The following is a 21,134-nucleotide window of genomic DNA, read 5'->3' as shown; positions in this document are numbered from 1 at the left end:
GGGGAAAACTTCGTCGGGGAAAAGTGACGAAATTTTGGACAAGTGACGAAAATTTTCCCCGGCCTTAATGCGTTTACCAATTACCAGCAAGAGACGAATTTTTCCCTGACGAAAATTTTCCCCGACGAAGTTTTCCCCGATAAGGTATACCCCTGTCTCCTTAAAAGATGTGTTCTGAAGCTTTCTAGGGTTACCTAGACAACAAGAACACGTTCGATGAATTTGATTATACCCCTGTCTCATCAGAACACATCATTATTTCTAGCTGATTAATTTTCGAAGTTCTGATCAGAACAGATCAAAATTTCTAGCTGAAATATGCTCTCAGAACACATCGGAAAAAAAGGTCGCCTTGCCGGCTGCTTTCGCTTATTGCCCATCGGATCCTTTATATTTAGAGAAATTTTCACATTTTTGGAAAACAAACTGTTTATTAGATTGATATTTTAATAAATGCGCTCGAAATTATCTTCTCAAGTACGAATGAAGTGTCCGAGTGTCTCTTTTGTTGAAAGCTTTTTTCTATGGCAGTTTATTTGTAGCAAAATTGTGATTTTACTATTCAACCAAAATTTTACTATTCAACGAAATATTTCACTATTTAGTGCCAACGAAAATATTTTAGTGCCAACGAAAATGTTATGGTTCAACCAAATTTTACTATTCAACGAAATATTTTAGCATTCAACGAAATATATAACTGTTCAACGAAATATTTCATTATTTAGTGCCAACCAAAATATTATGGTTCAACCAAATTTTACTATTCAACGAAATATTTCTATAGTCAAAATTTGTGCCAATGAAAAAATATTCGTTCAACCAAAATTTCTCCATGGAAGAGTTAATAAAACGCAGAACACTGTTTTTCCGGTCCTTGTATTACACGCAATGATCCGCACATGTGGGACGTGAGCAGAACTCCGACCTGAGGACCTGGGGGGGGGGGGGGTATAGAGGGTTGGCGAATAAAGGGTATGTGCGGACGGGACCTCCGAAAACCGACCCTTAGAGAGACTGATTTTTGTTGAAAAGATGACCCTTAGAGAGACTCTCTGGAAATAAAAAAAATTCCTAACAATCCTGAATTTTCCGACCCTAACAACTCTAAGAGAGACTAATTTAAAACTTTCTGATTTTTCCGACCCTTAGAGAGACTTTGAAAGGTGAAAAAACCGACCCTTACCGTCCGCACATACTCATCATCCATTTTTGCCTGAGTTACAACTACAAGAGGAAGTGAATTGATGGATTAAAGCAAGATTAATGTTTCATAACTTACTTATATCAGTATGTGTGTAAAGCTCTGATTGATTCAAGAAGGTACAAAAGGTAGGAGAACAGTACAGTTAACAGACTCGAGATTTGATTGTTCTGTGTTTTATTCTTTTTTTTATGGGTCGCGCAGAAGAAAGAACAACATAGTCTACACAATAGACAGCTCCAGGCTTTTAGGCCTTACTCTTGAGTAGGAGTTTTACGCTGGAAACGAAGGAAGATATGACGTAGCCCAGAACAACACTGTAAATAATGATTGAAAGAAAAATATTTTGTTGAATGGTAAAATGTTTGTTGAACACTTATATATTTTGTTGAATGGTAAAAAATTTCGTTGAATACAAAAATTTGGTTGAACCATAATATTTTCGTTGGCACTAAATAGTAAAATATTTCGTTGAATACAAAAATTTGGTTGAACCATAATATTTTCGTTGGCACTAAATAGTGAAATATTTCGTTGAATAGTAAAATTTTGGTTGAATAGTAAAATCGTAATTTTGCTACAAATAAACAACCATATTTTTCTGAGGAAAAAGAAAAATGTTATTTTGATTTTGAACAAAGCTGCGGGGTTCCCCTGCAAAAAGTATTTGGAAAGCCCCATTATATCGGTGAAAACTCTTAATAAGTGGGTTTCCACTGAGTTGTTTTTAAAGTACACGGCATCCTTTTCTCAGACTACCAAAATTCAAAATGGCGACCAACAAAGATGTGATCAGTACTTCTCAACTCTTCATCGATCTCTCCAGAAATTTTAAGAATGGTAATTATGCAGAAGCTCAAAAGTTTGCTGGAAAAAGTGAGTACTTTTGGATTAGTCATATCTATCAAAGCCTTTGTGAGGTATGAGATAGCTGGCTAGTGGCCAGAACAGAATAACTGTTAAAAAAGTTGTTGGAAAAATTGGTAAAAATCATCATCAGATCTAATTTAACTTAATGTATTGATTGTCTGACTTTTTTTAATTGAAAGGAACTGAAATTTTAAATATTTCCACTCTTATTCAATGTTACTTTTCTCAAAATTCTGTCTGACCTTGTCAATAGACCTTTTCGCCTTTGCGTCCGCCATATTGAATTGTATGCAAAAATTATGGTTGCCGAATTGCCGTGGTGAAATTCCCTTAGAAAGTATGCAAAACATATGCAAAAAGAAAGTATTAAATAAAAACTTACATGCATAATTGGCATTATATTAAAGTGTAATCTTGTAGAAGAAAGATTAAATTTGCTTCTCTCTTGAAAACTAAAAACAATTATATTCACTCATCTCTTAGAACAAGCACTTCAAAAGACCATAACATTAGACAGAATCTCAAACTGAAAAATCACCCGCGAAGGTAAAAAACAATCCTTATTCGGCTGACGGCAAATTATTCTCCTGGGAATAGAGCCGCCAAATGATCAAATCAAAACATTGATAAAGTGTGACGTCATAATTACTGCTTTCAGTTTGCGTGTTTTGAAAGTTTGATGTGTGTACTCCGTCTTCGTGGAATTTCTTAATGGCATGAAAACAGAATATGCAATGTCTTTAAGAACAAATTCCTAAAAGGCTTTTGTTGTTCTGTAAATATTTCCTTTTGGATTAAGAAATTCCATCTTTTATTGTTCTAATGATTATAATATTTATTTATAAGATGCTTTGTTGTCTTTTTAATCTTTGTGTAAACTTGCATATGTTTTGCATACATTCCAACTAAATCCAACCACGGCATTTTCGTTCCTGTATTTTTGCATACAATTCAATATGGCGGACGCAAAGGCGAAAAGGTCTATACTGTCAATACTGTGCCCCCGGACAATTGCCCCCGTGACAATTGCCCCCGGATAATTGCCCCCCGGACAATTGCCCCCAGACAATTGCCCCCAGACAATTTCCCCCAGACAATTGCCCCCCAGACAATTGCCCCCAGATGTCAAAAGTAAAAAAAGATGTCAAAATTTATGGTGATTGAGTAACTCGATTTTAGCCTTAATGTTCTTATAAAAAACCTCATCTTTGAAATATCCTGAATATTTTTGAAGACGTTTTTTTAAGTTTCATGAATGAATGAATGAATAAATAAATCGCACCTGGGTTTTCTTTATAAGAAAAGCCAAGAATATTAAAGCGACAATTTGAAAGAGCGTCCCAGCATCGTCCCACCTGAGGGTTCCACCATCGTCCTACTTGAGCGTCCCACCTGAGCGTCCCAGCATCGTCCCACCTGAACGTCCCAGCATCGTCCCACTTAAGCGTCCCACCTGAGCCACCGTCCCACGTCCCACTTTTCCAGTAAGCCTTTTATTGTCATTTTGTTTTTCAATAACAGCCCATGTGCATGGGAATTCAGTAAACACTTTTTTATAAGAAAATTTGCCAGAAAAATTATCGCTTATTTTTGAGTTATCTCTTTATTTGTTTTTGGTCACACGTGATTGTTTTACAGTGGGTATATTATGCAGACTATTTTCTCTGTAATCGTCAAAAAGTCTCTCTTGGAAAAATCATACAGCATAGCATTCTTGAATGCCCTTTTCAAGTCTAACAAGAAAAATAGTCAAAAAGACTAACGATCACCCGATCAAGAATTGTCTCAACGGTGATTGTCTCAAATTTCTTTTTTTTTGGGGGGGGCAATTGTCCGAGGGGTAATTGTCCTGGGGGTAATTGTCTGGGGGTTAATTGTCCTGATGGTAATTGTCTGGGGGGCAATTGTCCGGTCCCAGAATCCCGAGATTTTGGCAGTCGGGCGTTCAAAACAAAGGCTTTAAAATAGACATTTAAAATATCAAATTTTAAAATAATAGTATAAAACCTTATTTTCTACCGTATATATAGTCCTTCTTCTAAACGGAAAAACAAAAAACAATAGAAAAATAAAGAAATTACGAGTGTTATCAAGCCACCCAAATTGAACTTTCATTCGTCGCGCGTCATGGAATTGTTGTATCTATTGTCAACCATTGTCCAATCTCGTAAGTGATTGAAGTGCCGTCAGTAATAATCTGAGAAGAGAACAATAACATTATGAGATCACACAAATAAATTACACTGGGAAAGTCCGCGACGACAACACGCGGTCTTAAAATTTTTCCCTCGCAAGTTTGGGGGGAAAACGAAATTAATCAGTATTGTGAATTTAAGCAAATTTCTATTTTGCAATTTTTCTACAGAGCCAAATAAAGATTTTTTCTATTGTTCTTGCTCGATTGCCTCTAAGGATAAGTTCCGTAGGAATGAGGCTATTGAGACATGATGTGACGAAATTACGGGAAAACGAAATTTAACATTTCTCTAGGCCGCCAGTTGAACATAGATACCTTGGAAAAAACAAAAACATTGACCTAAAACCAAACCACAAAAAGAAGCCATAAGAATCACCTTCAGTATTATATCCCCACCATTTTGAGTGTGCATCGCGCATTCTGATTGGTCGGAGAAAGCAAAAGTGGTTTTCGTGCGTAAATCGCGTGTTTTTATTGGATGAAATAAACTCAGTCTCATATTTTATTGGACGAGATAAACTCGGTTTCAGATTCTGTCACTTTGATACAGCCGCTACAGGAAACATATGCAACACAATCGAAGGTATTCAATATGATCGAAAGTGATTGAAAGTAATCGAACAGTAATTGAAACGATCAAACAAATCGAAAATGGTCGCAGAAAATGCCATGATTTGGAGTTGAGTGAGTATTCGATCACTGATAGAATTGATAAGTGGTCACTGATCACCTTTGATTATTATCGATCATTATTGATTACTTCGATAACAATCGAACGTACAATTAGTACCGTCTGGATTAGGCAAGACACCAAACATTTGCATATCGTATCAACAGGGTTATTCAGTTTTGGGTAAATTTGATTAAAAAAAATAATCAAACCTAATAATTGAACACTCACAATTTTCAGTCAGTAGAGAGAATTCCATTAGTTTGATATGGTGTATCCAATCCTACCATCTTCCTTTCCATGTGAATATTACCCATTTCGACAGTTCCCGGCAATCACAAATATCTTCATTTTGCGTCCTCGTTGGGTCTAAAAAGTGAGTCAGTCGGTCGGTCGTAAAAATGGTTGGGTTTTCTTACCTCCATCATCCATTTTTGGAGTGTATTCTTGAAGGAAACTGCCAGCCAGTCAGCCAGCAGCCAAAACAACCGTGTGTCATGGGTGGTTTCAAATTATGACCTTTGAACACTGTGACTTCAGACCCAAAATGGAGTCAAAATGCCACAAATGCCCTAGAAATCGCTCACAAAAAATTGGTAATAGTAAAATTTTTGAACAAAGGAAACGTCATCAACAGAAAAAGTCAGAAAAATTTACCGACTCACCAACTCAATTTTCGAGAGTCGGTCAGGCGAAGCGAAATGAAGGTATTTGTGATTGTCGCCTTACCCGGATATTTATATATCCAAGATAAAGTCTGTCAGACTCTCTGTTGCAATTTCTCCCACGCGCCATGGTCACATGGAATTTTATGTCCCAATGTAACTGCCCTGATGACAGGGAAGGTGCGTCATCTGTTATCAAAAGTAATATTCCGATTTAGATTCTAAATTTGGATTTGAAAACAGAAGGTGATATTTTGTGGAGCAGCATAAACTTGTCAAACAAGTACCATAGCTTTGTGTAGTGTTGACATACCTTTATAATTCCGACATAGCAACTATCTGATCTGCATAGTATATAGCTAGAGGAGCAGAGTGACTTTTTTAAACAGCTTATTTAGAAGGTTTATCTATAAACATTTTAAAGACCACACAGTTGCTATGACAGAAATTAAACAAGGTACCGTCAACTGCTCTAACTTGGGACTATCTGACAAAACATGGGACGGCAATTCAGCCACTATTTCACCAAACCTCCAAAGTCATTTGATTTGAGTTAATGAACGGCGTATTAAAAAATACACAATTTCTCTTTCGCACCAAGTAGGCTTTTAAATCGAAATATGAAAAAAATTTGTAGTGGAACACACGCAAATGTCTGGAACGAAGAAGACCATATTAGTGGCAAAACGATGGAGCATTTGATGTCACTTGCGGGGCAAGTTACACACTTGTTATTTGTTTAATCCCATCGGGTGATAGGCAGTTAGGCGGCGGGTGTTCTCTAATTTTTCGATCAGCGTCCGGTCATTTTGAATGAAAACAAAAAAGTTAAGAAGGGCGCGCTATCAGTGAAAGTTATCGTGGCATGTTATGACAGGATGTATGATTGATAAACTTGGTGGAGTTATCAAAATAAATTTGTTGTCAAAAAGATTCAACAGTAAGTGAAAATACAGGCCGGATATCAACAGGTCCCATGTTTCGACGAATCGTCCCAAGTTAGAGCAGTTGATCGTATGTCGGTATTACACAAAGTTACAGTAATTGGTTATCCAACTGATCAAACCGCAATCCATTGATCGAACTTGATCAAACACTCAAAGTTTTTTTAGAAGTCTGAGAGTTGGATTAATCAGGTCTTGTGTACATGTGAGATGTGTTCAATTTGTTAATTTTGCAAATAACATCTGGTTTTTTTTATGTTACAAAATTTCAAGGTTCTGTAAATTTCACATTGTAAAAAGCTGGGATGAACATGTGTATTTTGTTTTTGCAAACTGAAGATTTTATCAGCACATATTAGATTTTACAGAGTTTCAGCAAGTTTTTTATGGTTTGTAAATGAATTACAGATGGCAGTCTTATAGTGATCTAAAACTTTTTCACTTACATTCCTTTCCTTGAATATTATTAGAAGAAATTGGCTGCCAAATGATGAGCACAACATCACTTATGTGGCAAGCTGTATGCTTGGTTTATTGTATTCAGTGGTGGGGATGTTAAGCAGCAGGAGCTTTCAAATTCTGAAATTGGCACAGCCATTTCAAATTAAAAATTGCATGCTAACTCACAGTGAGATCTCATTTTGTCACAGTGTCAATTGCAGTAGTGTCACCTCATTGACATTGCTAAATGCTGAGATCTGGATAGATTTTAGGGTTCCATTCATAGCTTTTTCTCAAATAAGCATAACTCTTCATTTCTTTCAGTCCTCAAATTGGATGCTAATGATGTAGATGCTCTCAAATGTAAGATAGTATGCCTTTTGCAACAATCCAGCTTCAAGTCTGCTCTTGACAGTATTAACTCCAATGAAAAGAAAGGGTAAGTCTTATCAAATGTATTATTACAGTCACCATTCTGGTTTTTATAGGAATATTTTCTGAAAAAAACTCCTTATAATACACTGTTATTGAGTAATTTGAAACTTCTCAAAATTTTTTGAAATCGATTTAAAAGTTAAAAGAGCCACATATTAAAGGCCCAAATGACAAAACTTTCGAAATAGGGCAAGGGAAGGAAATGAGATGATACTTTACTTCTGAGCAAACCTTCATCCCATTAATTTTAGAGCGCCTTTTATTTTCACACCTCTAATTTTTGCGCCTTTTATTTTTGCATACCCCTTTATAATTATATCTCTTGAAATTGGCTGTTTGGCCCTTTAAAATTTTCGCATATCTTGTAATTTCTTGGATATTTTTTGAGTGTTTTTATGAAAAAATATAAGTGAGGAGGGTAAGAAAGACATGAAAACAGAAGTTTTATTCACTTTTAGCTCCCATACTAGCATCTACCTAGGTAATATCCTCTAGTTGAACATCCCAGAGGTATGTTAACTAGAGGACATGTTTAAAAAAAACCAAGTGCTAATAAAGTATGAATTTCTACAAATTTGTTATGGCAGCCTAGTGCACGAAAATAGGCCTTTTTTGCATGCCTTTAATTTTCTCGCACACTTTTTGCACAAAAATAAAAAAGCGCAAAAATTAATGGGATTAAGGTATTTTGATAGGTTTTCCTATGTATCTAAATCATGAGAATTATTTTTTCAATTATAGGTCTGATGACATAATATAAGAAAGCTTTTAGAATTATACTGAATTAAGAAAGAAATTTTTCAGTAAATCTAAAAGTTAGTTTTTTAAAACTCAAGTAAATTTTGAAATATTTCTTTCACTTCAGGTTACTGAAAATGGATTTCGAAAAAGCATATTGTTTGTATCGATTGAATCGTCTGAAAGAAGCTGAATCCGTTATTTCACAAATCCCAGAAAAAAGTGACAGAGAAAAAGACCTTCTTGCTCAAGTGGTATTTTGAAATTAATTTTGCTTGAAAATTTTTTTATTTGAAATTTCTCTCTTAAAAATATATGTTGCTGCCTATCACAGATAATAGGAATATTATCGTTTTCAGGTTGAAAATTTATATTTATATTTTTTTTCAGCGCTACAGAATGGAGGACTATAAAGGCTGTTTGGACCTGTATAAAGACTTGGTCAAAAACTCAGATGTAAGTTGCCCTTCGAAATACTTTTTCCAGCAAATTCGCATTATAGAATGCTGGTTAATAAGATACCAAAGTTCAGTATCAGTGAAACTAATTTTCAATTCATTTCAATCTGTTCCCATGTCTCTGTAACATTTAGGCGATTTAGAATATTTTTTTGTTCGTTGCTGTTCTCATTTTGTCCTTGATATTGTTACTGTTACTTCATTGTATTTTTACTTCAGGATGATTATGGTGATGAACGAGAAGCAAATATGGCTGCCGTTATTGCTGCTGCAAAATTGTGGAAAAATCAAGATATGGTATTCAATTTTGATTGAAAATTTAGCTGTCCAGTAATAACATACTGAAAATTTTATCTTAAAAAAATTAATTTTTAAAAGAGAATTTTCGCCATGTTTAAGTTTCACAAGATTATTATACAGTATATGGTTTCTAAATAATTTTCAGGGTGTTTCGCATGTCAGATCAGATACATACGAATTGTGCTACAACTATGCATGTCTTCAATTAGCTCAAGGCGAAATGGAGAAAGCCAAAGCAACTTTATTGAATGCTGAAAGTAAGACTTCATCTCTTAGTATTCTCGCTCAACTTTGTTTTTTTTAGATTTTTTAAAGTTTTTCCTCCTTCAGAAAAAAACTAGCCGTGCAAAAGTATAATTACACCTCATACATTTTCATTTCAGCTCTTTGTCGACAATTCCTTGCTTCTGAAGAGGTATGTTATTGTCGTAAAAGTGAGAAATTAACTTCTTGAAACAATTAATTAGATTCTCCATAGCTCAAAAACGTAAGCGGAACACAATTTCTTTTCAAGTTATGGGGATTTGATGAGTCACGGTAACTTTTTTTCAGGCATTGATACTTAGAGTGCCCAGAAAACTGGAAAGGAAGTATTCATGTCATAGAAGTATGCAGATTCTCAAATACTTAAATCGGATTAGTTTTGAGCGAAATTAGAGAGATTTGATTTCGTGAGGCAAAAAAAAACGCGAAATGATATGAATTTATTTTGCGAATCAGCGATTTAAAAATTAAAGTTAAAAATGCCTATTTTCACGAAGAATTGCAAATTCATATTATATCATTATATTATGTCAATTTCGCGAAAACGTGAAATTAAATCTCGAAAAAATTGATCCCAAAATTTTTTATGTTTTGCTTTTCACAACAATATAATGAATGATTTTTCCCTTAGGATGTCACAGAAGAAGAAATTGAAGATGAGCTCAGCATCATTAAGTAAGCTCATATATATGTAAAGAAATTCAAAGAATTTCTGTCCAACTATCTTCTTTCAGGAGATTTGGTGGCAGAGCAGGTGTATGCGTTTCGTCGTTAATGGGACTCATCAACACTGCATACTACACCATGGCTGGGCAGATCAAATTGCCCAGCATCTCAATGCCATATAAGATCGACTAGTCTGTTAGTCTGAATAGATAGTCTCATTGACATCATTTGTAATTGTATTTTGTCATACGTCATAATATTCTTTGATTTTCCACCATGAACACAGAGGCCAATTATCGTACATTTATCAACTGCAAGGGAAAGCAGACCAAGCTCTTACGGAATACAACAAAGTGTTGAAGAATAAACCCTCTGATGTTGCACTCACTGCTGTCATTTCCAATAATATTGTTGCCATTCATAAGGTAGGATGAAGCTGACAATCATTTTATTTAATGAATAACTCTTGGGTTGTGATGATCATCCTAGGCTATAGCTCACTAACTAAATTCTAGCCACTCTTTGCAACTGTTTATTTTAAGGTGTCGTTTTGTGCCAACAAAGTCGGTCCAAATGAATGATCGCTCTTATACGAATACAAAATATTTTTGATACTTAGGACAAAGACTTGTTCAACTCGAAGAAGCGTTTGAAAGCGATGTCAAGTGAAGGTTTAAATCACAAACTGACATGTCAACAACAAGAAGTGATGGAAGTCAACAAATGTCTCATGATGATGTACACCAATCAAGTAATTCTCTCTTCTTCCCTAGTTTATCTCTCGTCTAGCTTCTACATAACTGAATAATGAGCTTGGCAATATATGGTTAGTAATGCCACAACAATCTTATGCGGGAAGATTTATGGTCATTTCTCTTTTCTTGCTCACCACAGCCAGCGCAATGTCGAAAAACAATCGAGGAGCTGAAGAAGAATTTTACCAACATCAGTCAAGAGAGGATAGCTCTCCTTGAAGTTGCCATTTTTGCTCGTGAGAAGCAATGGGATAAAGCAATTGATCACCTTCAGGTTATTATTTCAAACTTCCTACCCTCTTTATTCTATCAAGTTTTTTAAAACGCGTATTTAAAATTTTAGTCAGGATCACCTTGAAAGGTATATTCTCTAATTACAGCGTCTGGGTAAAGAGCTAGTTTTCGTAGCAACCGTTTGTTTGCTGAAGGAGACTGGTCCAGATTATTTTTTGTCGCCGAGATATTTTTAGATATATAAACCAATAATAATTCGAGCATAGCAAATTGTGCGATGTCTGTCACCGTCATGATAAAAATCAAAAAGATTGGATTCAGCAAATAGGTTCTCATTGCCAGGTTTCCAGGCTACCATTTGTATTGTGTCACGCGAAGAAATGATGACATAATTATCATTCTCTTCTTCTTTATTAATAGAAAATTGTGGAAACTGGTGATTGTACTGATGGAACGATATTGACATTAGCCCAGCTCTCCCTTCAAAAAGGTAGGGGATTATGGTAGTCAATGATTGTATTGAAACGATAGTGTTTATTGCAACACCAAACGACGAAGCTTCTGTTCTGTTTTTATGATTCAATAAAAGATTATTCAAATTAACTTAAATAGCCTTGATTATTTCCTTTCGGAATCAAAAAACGATTTAATTCGAAACCCGTATAAAGTGCTGTAGTGCTAAAAATGTGTCAGAATGAACTGTTCGTTTAATCTTGTCATAACTTTGGTCTTTATCTCTACTCCAGGAAAATATGAGGACGTGATCAAGCTCTTACAGAAGTTGACCTCCATTAGATACAAACCTGCTGTGGCAAGTTCCTTTTGAAACTTAATACTTTATTGAATGTCTCTGTGAAATCGTCTGTAAAATTTATTTGTCTTTGTGCCTTGTAATCTTGGTTTTTCATATTATAACAATACATTCTCATTTGGTTTTAGGTTTCACTTTGTGTCAGTCTTTACAACATACTTGGTGAAGTTGAAAAAGCCAGTTCTTATTTGGATGAGGCGATCAAGCATTGTTCAAGCGTACCTGTAAGTGTTATATATTGACATGATTAAGATAGTGCAGCACCTGTCCCTCACTTTCTACACTTTTCAGAAAATTTTCACCCAGTGTGCTGTTGTTTCAACCCACCTCTGATGATTTTTTGAGCTACTTTTTTCAAAGTTCCCTCGTTTTCCCTTATTCAGGTTTTTCCCAATCACCCAATCACACCGCTTATTATAATACCCCCGTCTTAGGTATCCTAGTGTAGATATTCCGGCTGTTCCATAAAAAAGTACACATCGCGGAGATAACGCGAGTTAACGGATAAGATTTTTCTTTGGATTTTTTTTTATTGTACAGAAGAAAACCTAACTTAAATTTTGGTGTATAAAACTTTGAAATCGGGTTAGCCAATCAAAAGTTATATAAAGAAACTGAATATTTTGACCTACCCAAAATGTAAAAAAATTCATTAAAAACGAACTCTCAAAATACCATTGCATATAAGACAATCCTCAGACGTTACGGTTCCGCATCGTTTCGAAACGAAACAGATTCGAAACAATGCCAGAATTCGAAACATCAAAAAAGAGGTGTTAAAAAAGCGAAACGATTGAAACACTTTCGCTCTACTGTTTTATCGGAACGGAACTGCTCCGTTATCTTGCTCCGAAACGCTCCGAAATCAATATGAACACACTCATCCGTAACGAAAACTATACCGGAGCGATACAAAACCGTAACGTCTGAACATGGTCTGAAAATGATCCAAAAAAGGTGCGAAAAACTTATGACATGAAAGTATCGGCATGGTAGAACTTGATTTTTGGCTAATTAAGTGGAATTTCTGAACTTTTAATGGGAACTTTCGCTTTTAGAAAAAAAATCAGCCTCAAGAGACCTAAAATCTGCTATTTTACAGTTTTTTCAAATGCAAAATTTAATAACTCTAGGGCTATTCAACTGTTTAATTGGTAATTAATAGAGACAATTTTGCTCACTGTTTTTAATGACATTTGACATTTTGGATAGGTTAAAATTTTCATTCTTAACATAACTTTTATTTGCCTGGACGAATTTTTAAAAGGTATACACCAGCATTTTAAAAGTTAGTTTCTTCTGTACAATAGAAAAATAATCGATAGGATATTCTCATCTGAAGACTCCCAATATCTTGACAAATCTGTAAAATAATTTTCGGCGCACCCGGTATAATTGTTGTGATAAACTCTCCCTTACTTGTTCAACTTATTTTAGGCGTTGAAGAAAGATGCAGTGACGTTTATGAGGGAAAGCTCCAATATGAAGTTTACCTCGGGCGATATTGAGAGTGGTGTCAAAATGTTGGAACGATTGAGAAGGTAAATTAAGTCATGTAAGAGGTGAAGATCATGGAAGTTGTGTTTGAATTTTTTCATATGGCATTGGTTTAGAATCATCGCTTTCAATTTTAGCAGCTTAAATGATCTGTTACTTCCTGTTTTTTTTAGCGAGGATCCTTCAGAAGTTTCAACGTTGGCGAAGATTGTCGTTGCGTATTCCAAAATTGATCCAGAAAAAGCCAAACAGTAAGTTAGACCTATATTTATGATGCCTGAGACAGCCTTATCCTCTTAAAAATAATTAAAAAAAAAAAGAAACATTCTTGAAATTTTCAATTTTTTTTTATTTCAAATATGCGTACATACATACACTCAAAGAAAGAAACAATGTCAATGTTGACTCGTTTTTTATTCGGACGGGGTAAACAACTGGGCGTATTGGTCGTGACGCCCCCTCGGTTCGGACCTACCATTACACCGAAAAAAATCAAGCTTTCGCGTATAATGCCAGTTCCATTTAAGACGGGCTAATCTATTTGTTTATATACATTTTTGATACTATATTATTCATCTTTCAGATACAGCGTAGATTTGCCGAGTCTTGATACAAGTGGCAACGCTGCGCTCAATCTGGACGTCCTGGAGATGACGGAAATGATCGGCAGCTTCCGATTCTCCAAGAAGCGAAAAACTTCCGTCGACGAAACGGAGGCTAAGTAAGTCCTTCCACTCATTTTTTTTGTCTGACTTAAGAATATCATGTGATTGACTTACTTATTTTCATGCTTATTTTTTCATGCTTATACTTTCTTCCTCATAGGGAGGAAGCAATAATGAAGCGGAAGAGACGCAAGAGAAAGAAGGGTACGTATTTTTTTTCTTCTGCATTCGTATGCTCTCGTTACTAATAAACACGTCGGAGGGTAACTTGCTAACAATAACTTTTTGAATATAGTAATTAATATATTGAAATATTGTTGCAGGAAAACTCCCGAAAAGTTACAACCCAGACGTGGATCCTGATCCTGAACGCTGGCTTCCACGATGGGAACGATCCACGTACAAATACAAGAAGTCCAAACGAAACCCTGGTGTCGGTATGTTTTTTCCTCTCGCACTGTTAGTTATTCTCTTTGGGAGCGACTCATTGAGCATTTTGAAGCTGTTGATCAATCAAATACAATCATAGAAGTACAATCTTATTTTCTTAATTTTACAGGCAAAGGAACACAAGGTGCTGTTGGCGGTGGAAGCGCTGAACCTCAGTAAGTACCCGTCTCTAACTACTTGACCGAATTTAGATATCATTTTCAAATTACATCTACGTTCTCTTAGTATTCAACGCAAAAACACACGGGACCTTCTCGCAGATTCCTTTGACACAATGTGGCAAATTGAATGGTTCGGGAAAAATCACTTTATTATTTACAAGCCAGGGATGGGGTCAAGCAGTTAGTACATGTCACCCATGACACTTAGTACGGTTACCGTCCTGTGTGAAATTTGTAAACTGCAGGTTAGTGCAGCCAGTGTACTTAGTCCAAAAACAGGTGATATGCGTGGCAATAAACAACAAATTTTGTGTACTGACTGCCAAAAATCAAGCTTTTAAAAAAAAATTATAATTATAATCTGTTTTTAAAAATTCAAAAAAAATTTCAATCTTTTCTAACATAATAAAAGTTTCCCGAAGGGCAAATTTTGAAAAATGCTATTTTGGGTTATTTTGGGGGTGGTGTATTGAAATATAACCTCAATATTGAAATATAAGTGAATGTGGTGGTGGTCCTTTTCAAAATTGTCAAAAATCAAGAAAGTACTAGTACAAGTACTTAGTACTCATAGTGTTTCGAGGTAGCTGCTTGACATCCCCCCATTGACGAGTAACACGTAATTTCTTAATTGCAATTTCATAATTTTCAGGCCCGCCTCTCCGAAACCAACGATTGCATCTCCCAAATCAGGCAGCAGTTCAGCGGGTCCATCACCAAGTGTGGTTCCACCCAGGCAGCAAAAGCCTGGTGCCAAGTCCAAGGGAAAGAAGAAGAAGAAAGGTGGTTGGTAGAAATAATTTTGAATTCTTGTCATATTTACAAAGCATCTTTTTTAAGCAAATATACAGTAAATTAGTACGTATCAGTACTACGCCTACAATCAATATAATGATTATCATTTTATTTTCATTAAAGCTTCGTGCTGATACTTATCCCTACATAACGGAACACTTAGTAGGCCTTCTTGGACAAAAGACGCGGTTTTCGTTGCCATACACCCAATAAGTAAATTCTTTTTTGTTCCATTCAGATTGCACTTTCGCCACTGGAACTTCTTTCACGAAATGTCTCTATAACAGAAAATGTTATAATTAACTTTTAAACTAAATAAAAAAATAGCAATCTGATCTGATCAATATGATCATGACATTGTTTAATATTTGTCATTTTTAACAAATCGTCTCGATCTGGTGTACATGTCGCTCATTTTGATAAGTGATACATTTTTTATTAAAGATTACCTTTTCAAAATCGCACAATACCGCCGAAGGTTTTTCTTTTTTGCTTTTGTAATTTTACCACAGCTAATTTAAAGACTACAGCAACAAAGGACAAAAAGTTTATTTTCATCTTCATGTTCAGAGACGAGTTATAATTGTTAGTGCTTGCGAGTATCTTATGTAGTATGGATTTGAACTAATTGAAGATAGATTTAAGAGTTATATTCTAATGGACGAGAGTGACTGTACCTGCATTCGGATTTTGGCATGTTTTAGCTGTTCGTTGTGTCCTTTGATCAATTTGGCTGATAAATCGTTGATTCCATTCTCAGGGAAATCGAGCAAAGGATAGACTCGATCGTTTTGTTCTTGGAAGACGGACGTGCCAGAGATTTCTTTGAATAGTTGTTTGGGAATGTGTGATCGTTCTATGATTCGCTCGTCTTTCATCAGCTTCCTGTCAAGGTTTTTATTACTTGTGATTAAATAGTCCCTGTCGAATTTAAAATCAAAGTCTTTGGTTGGAGGTATTCGACATAATATCTTTTTAAATAAGAAACGAGAATGAATGACAATACTTACCACTTCACAATTAATCGAGTGGATACTTTCAAAGCACCATGACCTTGGCAGACAAAACAAATGATTTTTCCATTGCCTTGACATTTCTTGCACTCTCTGTTTCCACCGTTACAGTGAGGACATGAGCGGTTTGTTATGGAGGTGCTATTTTCGAATGTCAGTTCATCTGGTGAAAACAGTTGGAGAACTCCAAGTCCATCACATACTCCACATTTGATCTGAATTTAATGAAATTAATTTTTACTGCCTATATACTGAGATTATAAGAAATCGACGCTACTTTGATTATTTCCATGGTTCTTTGATGGTATAAAGATCTCGTATTTGTTCGTTTTGAGCCATTTTTTGTTGTGTTTACTAGTTTACTGTTTGCAACGGTCTTACCTTGCCACATCCTTGACACGAAGAACACTTTCGACTTCCGTTGCGTCGACATGTCGAACAATCCTGTCGTGTCGTAAAAGAAATAAAACTGAATAGTTTGAAGACAGTATGACATTTGAGGTTAATATTCTCGAAACTACATGTATTTCGGGAAAGATAATATGATATTCGACTTTCGTCTGTGAGATTAAATTACATCACAAATTAGTAGTCGGAAGCTGACGGATGTAGGTGGAAAGTCGACTAAGCATGTAATCATTTGACCGTTTATCTGATCGTTCTAGAATATTATAGACCACTTCGATTCGATTGGTTAAACATTGGTTGAGTACCTTGATGAAAGCAGTATGAGGGACTTCAATGGATAGTTGATGTGGTTGAAACACAGAGGGCATTGAAACAGGGATATTCCACGGATGCGTCGGACATCCATTCTCCATCCCGTCTATCGTTTGATCCACGTAAGGCTCTTGGTGCCATACTGTCGTCCTTTCTTCATAAAATGTCTCTAAAACGTACTGAGAATGAGGGAAGAGCTTGTTTGATAACTTGTTGATTTGGCAAAGGTTTTTGACGGTTAGTAATAGTAGCTTGTAGTCTTCGTCCTACTTGTAACATCAACAATATGATCAATAGACAAAACATAGATTCACTCTTAACCATAGAAAAAGCTGTCTGGTCCCGTATATTCGTAAAAGCATTTTTAAACAAAGTGAAAAGTGAGAAGGGTAGTGAACATTTCACCTGGTGATAATTTCTTGCAGTAATTTTCTTCGTTCGTACGCTGTTTTTCACGTTACTTAGATTGTTACTATAGCAACAACCATCGGCTACAAAATCTGCGAAAGCTTCTGCTGCATCCTCCTCTGTCAACGTCCTGAAGAATTCAAAAAAATTCGAAAAATTATCTCCCTAACGTATATTGCGCACTTAGAAAAAACCTTTACTGCACAGCAGTGTACTTACCTGGCTCTTCTTGTATTACTGTTATTTAGACTTGATTTTGCCATTGTATTTCAAAAGCTATTTATTATATGGAGCTACATTATGTTGTTTTTGTATAAATCTTGTTCTTGGGTTTGTCAATATTTCGAAAAGTCTACAAGCTTTCAACACAGCGACAACTAGATCAACGTGATTTTGAGAAAACAATCCCTCCTCATTCGCGCAAATCCTTTTTTTGATAATATCAAGATCTTTGCTTTCTCTTTCACATCAGGAACAGTATTAAAGGGAAAAACAAGAAGGTAAACAAAAGAAAAGAAAAATGAGATTCAATTTTGATAGTTAGTTTTCAAGAATACGGGAGGATAATTTATTTTGATATATCGAAAGAGGATTTTTTCTCGTATATTGTAATTTATAAAACAGCGAAGTTTAAGTCAGTTTGCTTCCATATATCTTGTTGGTCACTTCTTGAAGGCCTTTGTTGTTGTCCATACTACTGATTTTTTTAATTTATCGTTTTACGCTTCTACTCTTCTTGTCTACTTGTGAAGATGTAATACTCACTCCTCACTTATGTTTTGAAATAGCCTTCTTGATGAAAAACAAAGGTACACTACTAGCTCGTTTTCGTAGAGTAGGATAATGGACTGTGATGGTGAACCCGGGTAGAGAACGGAAGTTTAATTCATGCCAACTTCTACAAGATCTTAAAGATCATAATTCACCAAAACTAGTGAAATGCATATTTGTTATAAACTGATTTGCTCGACACGCAATATTACAAAGCATAAAATATCTCTACCCCTACTCAAAGACCTCTAGAACTTATATTTTAAGTAAAAGAACAATTTAGCTCCCAGAGAAGCTAGACAAAAGTGATTTTTAAGATTTGTAATGACCTATAGACATTATTGATATGGAAATGCATGCTTGCTCAATATCTCAAATCCTTTTCGAAGAGATAGTCCTCCTTTGCACCAGTTAACAAGTTAAATGTTTTCCCGAAACCAGGTTGAGAATTTTCAAGAGTGAGCACTTGAAATCTCAGGTGGAACCATGATGGAACTTACCAAATGGAGCGAAATTTTGTAAGACGACGAAACAAGAAAAACTTGTAAAAACTGTCCATCCTCAGACACTTACTTTATAGTCTAACAAAGTGTAAGGAGAAATAAAAGTTAGAAAATGATTCAACCCCATTTCATATTTACTCAAATAAGTAGAAACATTGGTTAAATTTTTCCAATTGTTTTAAAGCAGATGGAGTTCCTTCCCTTTCAGGGAAGCCGCATATCTGAATGTCTTTTTGATATGCATTCAAAAGGGACTTTTCAATATAACTCTTCAATCCATCATGGTTCTGAGAACTAATTGATTGATGAAAATATACATTAAGGAAAATTATTTTGGCGAGCAGCAAAAATCTTGAAAATTTTTATTATCGGCGAGAACTAATTTTGGCGAATGACAGGCTAAATCTGCCCTATTTTGCCTTATTTTGAACAGTTTTGATGAATTTTAGAGGTTTTTTTTGGCAAAATGCAAAATGCCAAGAAGAACTTAGCAATCCTTGAAAAAGAAAGTCGTTATCAAAACGATATCACGAAACCTAAAAATTCAGGCTGAACCAGAAACCTCGTGCGTCAGGCATATGGCCATTTTCAAAAATGTTAACCATAAATTTGAAGAAATCTCACGCCACGTCACTTAAGACAACAATTATTAATTATAAGGCAATAGCAATAAACATCAATCAATAGAAATTGCACATCCTCATTACTTTAAAGGCTCTATGGTCATGTTTTCTTTTTTTGTACTGTGGCTATTTTGGTATTTCAAAGTTCTTAGTTTTAGTGCTTTTAATGGTCACGTTTTCAAAATAAAAGTGTAACGTGTGATTTGGTAATCTCCTATTCACCTCTAGTTCAGTAGCGTGGTGGCAGGGGGCTCCAGCAAAGGTCTTTCAAAAAGAGCGCCGAAATAAAAATACATAGGACGCAAAAAGACTCCTCTGATTATTAATTACGCGGCCGCTTTGCTCTTTTACACCTTAGATATAGGGGGCCGTCCATATAGTGCGTACGCAAAGATTTTCCACAAATTTGGCCCCCTCCCCCTTGTACGCAGAGAACAATAGAAATGATGTCATTTAAACAATTGATGTACGCTTTTGCTAAACCCTCCTCTTCCCCCTCTACTGCGTACGTACTATATGGATGACCCCTAGTAGTTTTCGACCAAAAAAAGAGAAAATACTCCAAAATTTTCATGCTCACTTCGCCCTTGCTATTTTTAAAAAGATTTTGCTTTTCATAGGGGGCTGGGCGCCAAAAATCAAAAAATTCTAAAATTGCTTCCCCGGTTCGCCCGAATTTTAGTTGACCCACCACGCTACTGCTCTAGTTTTTGAAATCATTCTGGGAGCAATACACAAACTATTATTATAAACTATATATGTTCAGTCTCTCCTCAAAAAAGACGACGCATTGGCATTAGATAGCTTCTTTCTGCCGACAAATTACATGAATAACTGAATCATTACTTCAAACGGCATTTAGATTTGCATCACATTTAAATGTTGTTATTTCAAACACTGTTCTATGTAACGACGTTGATAAAACCTTGGTGACACAAGACCCGCAATGGTTTTTTATCCATTTCGAGAAGAAATAAGATTAAGAGTGTACTCCACAGTCAAGTCACGCGATTTTATTCCAATCCAACGCTAAAGCTCCCAATGTCTAGTCTAGAAGCACGAATTCCTGGGTAATCTGGTATTCCTTTGCCAGATTCGCGTCCATTTTCCTATCAGAAATGAAATGATAAGAATGGTAGTCGGTCTTTGATGTATGTCGCATCGCAATCCTGGGGTCGGGTTCTCAGCCGCTCAGTCATTGTCTTCAAAGATCGATGTTTATTCAAGATGTGTGTGATAACTCGCGGTACTCCTCTACATATATAACATACTGCGTAAACGAAAAGAGTGCTGGAGGAGTGGTTCTTGTCAAAATTCGTGAGAGTGGTCCGGTTGTCTGTACTGTACACAAACCCAATATCTACGGCTAATTTCAAAATTCATTACGCTACGATAATCGTGAGATACACTCTGGTACAGAGTAGTGGTCCGGTGAAATTCCGTAAATTCAAACCAGATGCCGGAAATTTTCCAGATCTTTACCGGATAAAGAAATTTGTGTGGAAAAGTTTTCATTCTTAGTGGTGTGGCGGAAAGTGATGGTTCGTGCGCGCAACCGCCTTAATGAAAATTCCAATTATGGTGTTTATGGCGCACGATTAAATCATTTAAAACTGCTGACCATGCAAAACAATCGGAATTAGAGCGCCAATTTTTCAAAATTAACTAAAATGTAAAACAGTCGGCCAAAAGCAAAGAATAGCAAGGTTTTTATTTTTTATTTTCGATATTCGAGTTTTTGTTTATGATAAGGTATTGAAAGGAACCTGTTATATTGATGTTTTTTTTTTTCAACTGCAAGTAGTTTTTTTGTTCTTTTGAATTTTTGTGCTTTTCTTCAAACTCAAAGTGCTCTGCTCGTTCTACTTTTCTTCTA

The 21,134-nt window shown here is 35.6% G+C and overlaps 2 protein-coding genes across 3 annotated transcripts; one reads left to right on the top strand and one right to left on the bottom strand.

The window, feature by feature from the left end:
- The first annotated feature begins 1,813 nt into the window (after positions 1–1,813).
- On the top strand, positions 1,814–15,308 carry LOC136805393 (signal recognition particle subunit SRP72-like). Its single transcript, XM_067061967.1, has 21 exons — positions 1,814–2,080; positions 7,316–7,430; positions 8,292–8,418; positions 8,555–8,620; positions 8,842–8,919; positions 9,068–9,179; positions 9,306–9,337; positions 9,818–9,861; positions 10,139–10,277; positions 10,472–10,603; positions 10,747–10,881; positions 11,262–11,331; positions 11,588–11,652; positions 11,781–11,876; positions 13,090–13,193; positions 13,323–13,400; positions 13,733–13,870; positions 13,975–14,018; positions 14,138–14,251; positions 14,374–14,419; positions 15,078–15,308. The coding sequence occupies exons 1-21, from the start codon at positions 1,975–1,977 to the stop codon at positions 15,217–15,219; spliced, it is 1,983 nt and encodes a 660-aa protein (XP_066918068.1). The 5' UTR covers positions 1,814–1,974; the 3' UTR covers positions 15,220–15,308.
- LOC136805394 (protein SSUH2 homolog) lies at positions 15,210–18,709 on the bottom strand. 2 transcript variants are annotated; one of them, XM_067061968.1, is made up of 7 exons: positions 18,633–18,709; positions 17,359–17,491; positions 16,947–17,132; positions 16,615–16,677; positions 16,231–16,448; positions 15,898–16,105; positions 15,210–15,498 (listed from the first exon to the last, which is right to left on the bottom strand). In XM_067061968.1, exons 1-7 carry the CDS (start codon positions 18,689–18,691, stop codon positions 15,364–15,366), a joined length of 1,002 nt encoding a protein of 333 aa, XP_066918069.1. In that variant the 5' UTR covers positions 18,692–18,709; the 3' UTR covers positions 15,210–15,363. The 2 variants fall into 2 exon arrangements, with proteins under 2 accessions (XP_066918069.1, XP_066918070.1); XM_067061969.1 differs by lacking the exon at positions 18,633–18,709 and adding an exon at positions 17,581–17,782.
- Between the last annotated feature and the right edge of the window lie 2,425 nt (positions 18,710–21,134).

The sequence above is a fragment of the Clytia hemisphaerica genome, unplaced genomic scaffold, assembly GCF_902728285.1.
Source record: "Clytia hemisphaerica strain Z4C2 unplaced genomic scaffold, Clytia hemisphaerica genome assembly, whole genome shotgun sequence".
NCBI lineage: Eukaryota > Metazoa > Cnidaria > Hydrozoa > Leptothecata > Clytiidae > Clytia > Clytia hemisphaerica.
This window is presented reverse-complemented; position numbering and strand designations above follow the sequence as displayed.

Excerpts from the sequence above, each read along its gene's own strand:
- LOC136805393 (XM_067061967.1), top strand. The coding sequence starts at position 1,975 with ATGGCGACCAACAAAGATGTGATCAGTACTTCTCAACTCTTCATCGAT. Across the intron at positions 10,604-10,746 it reads TGATGATGTACACCAATCAA|CCAGCGCAATGTCGAAAAAC; the intron begins GTAATTCTCTCT and ends TGCTCACCACAG. Across the intron at positions 14,252-14,373 it reads CAAACGAAACCCTGGTGTCG|GCAAAGGAACACAAGGTGCT; the intron begins GTATGTTTTTTC and ends TTAATTTTACAG.
- LOC136805394 (XM_067061968.1), bottom strand. The coding sequence starts at position 18,691 with ATGGACAGTTTTTACAAGTTTTTCTTGTTTCGTCGTCTTACAAAATTT. Across the intron at positions 16,449-16,614 it reads CGTGTCAAGGATGTGGCAAG|ATCAAATGTGGAGTATGTGA; the intron begins GTAAGACCGTTG and ends CATTAAATTCAG. Across the intron at positions 16,106-16,230 it reads ACTCGATTAATTGTGAAGTG|GAAGCTGATGAAAGACGAGC; the intron begins GTAAGTATTGTC and ends AAACCTTGACAG.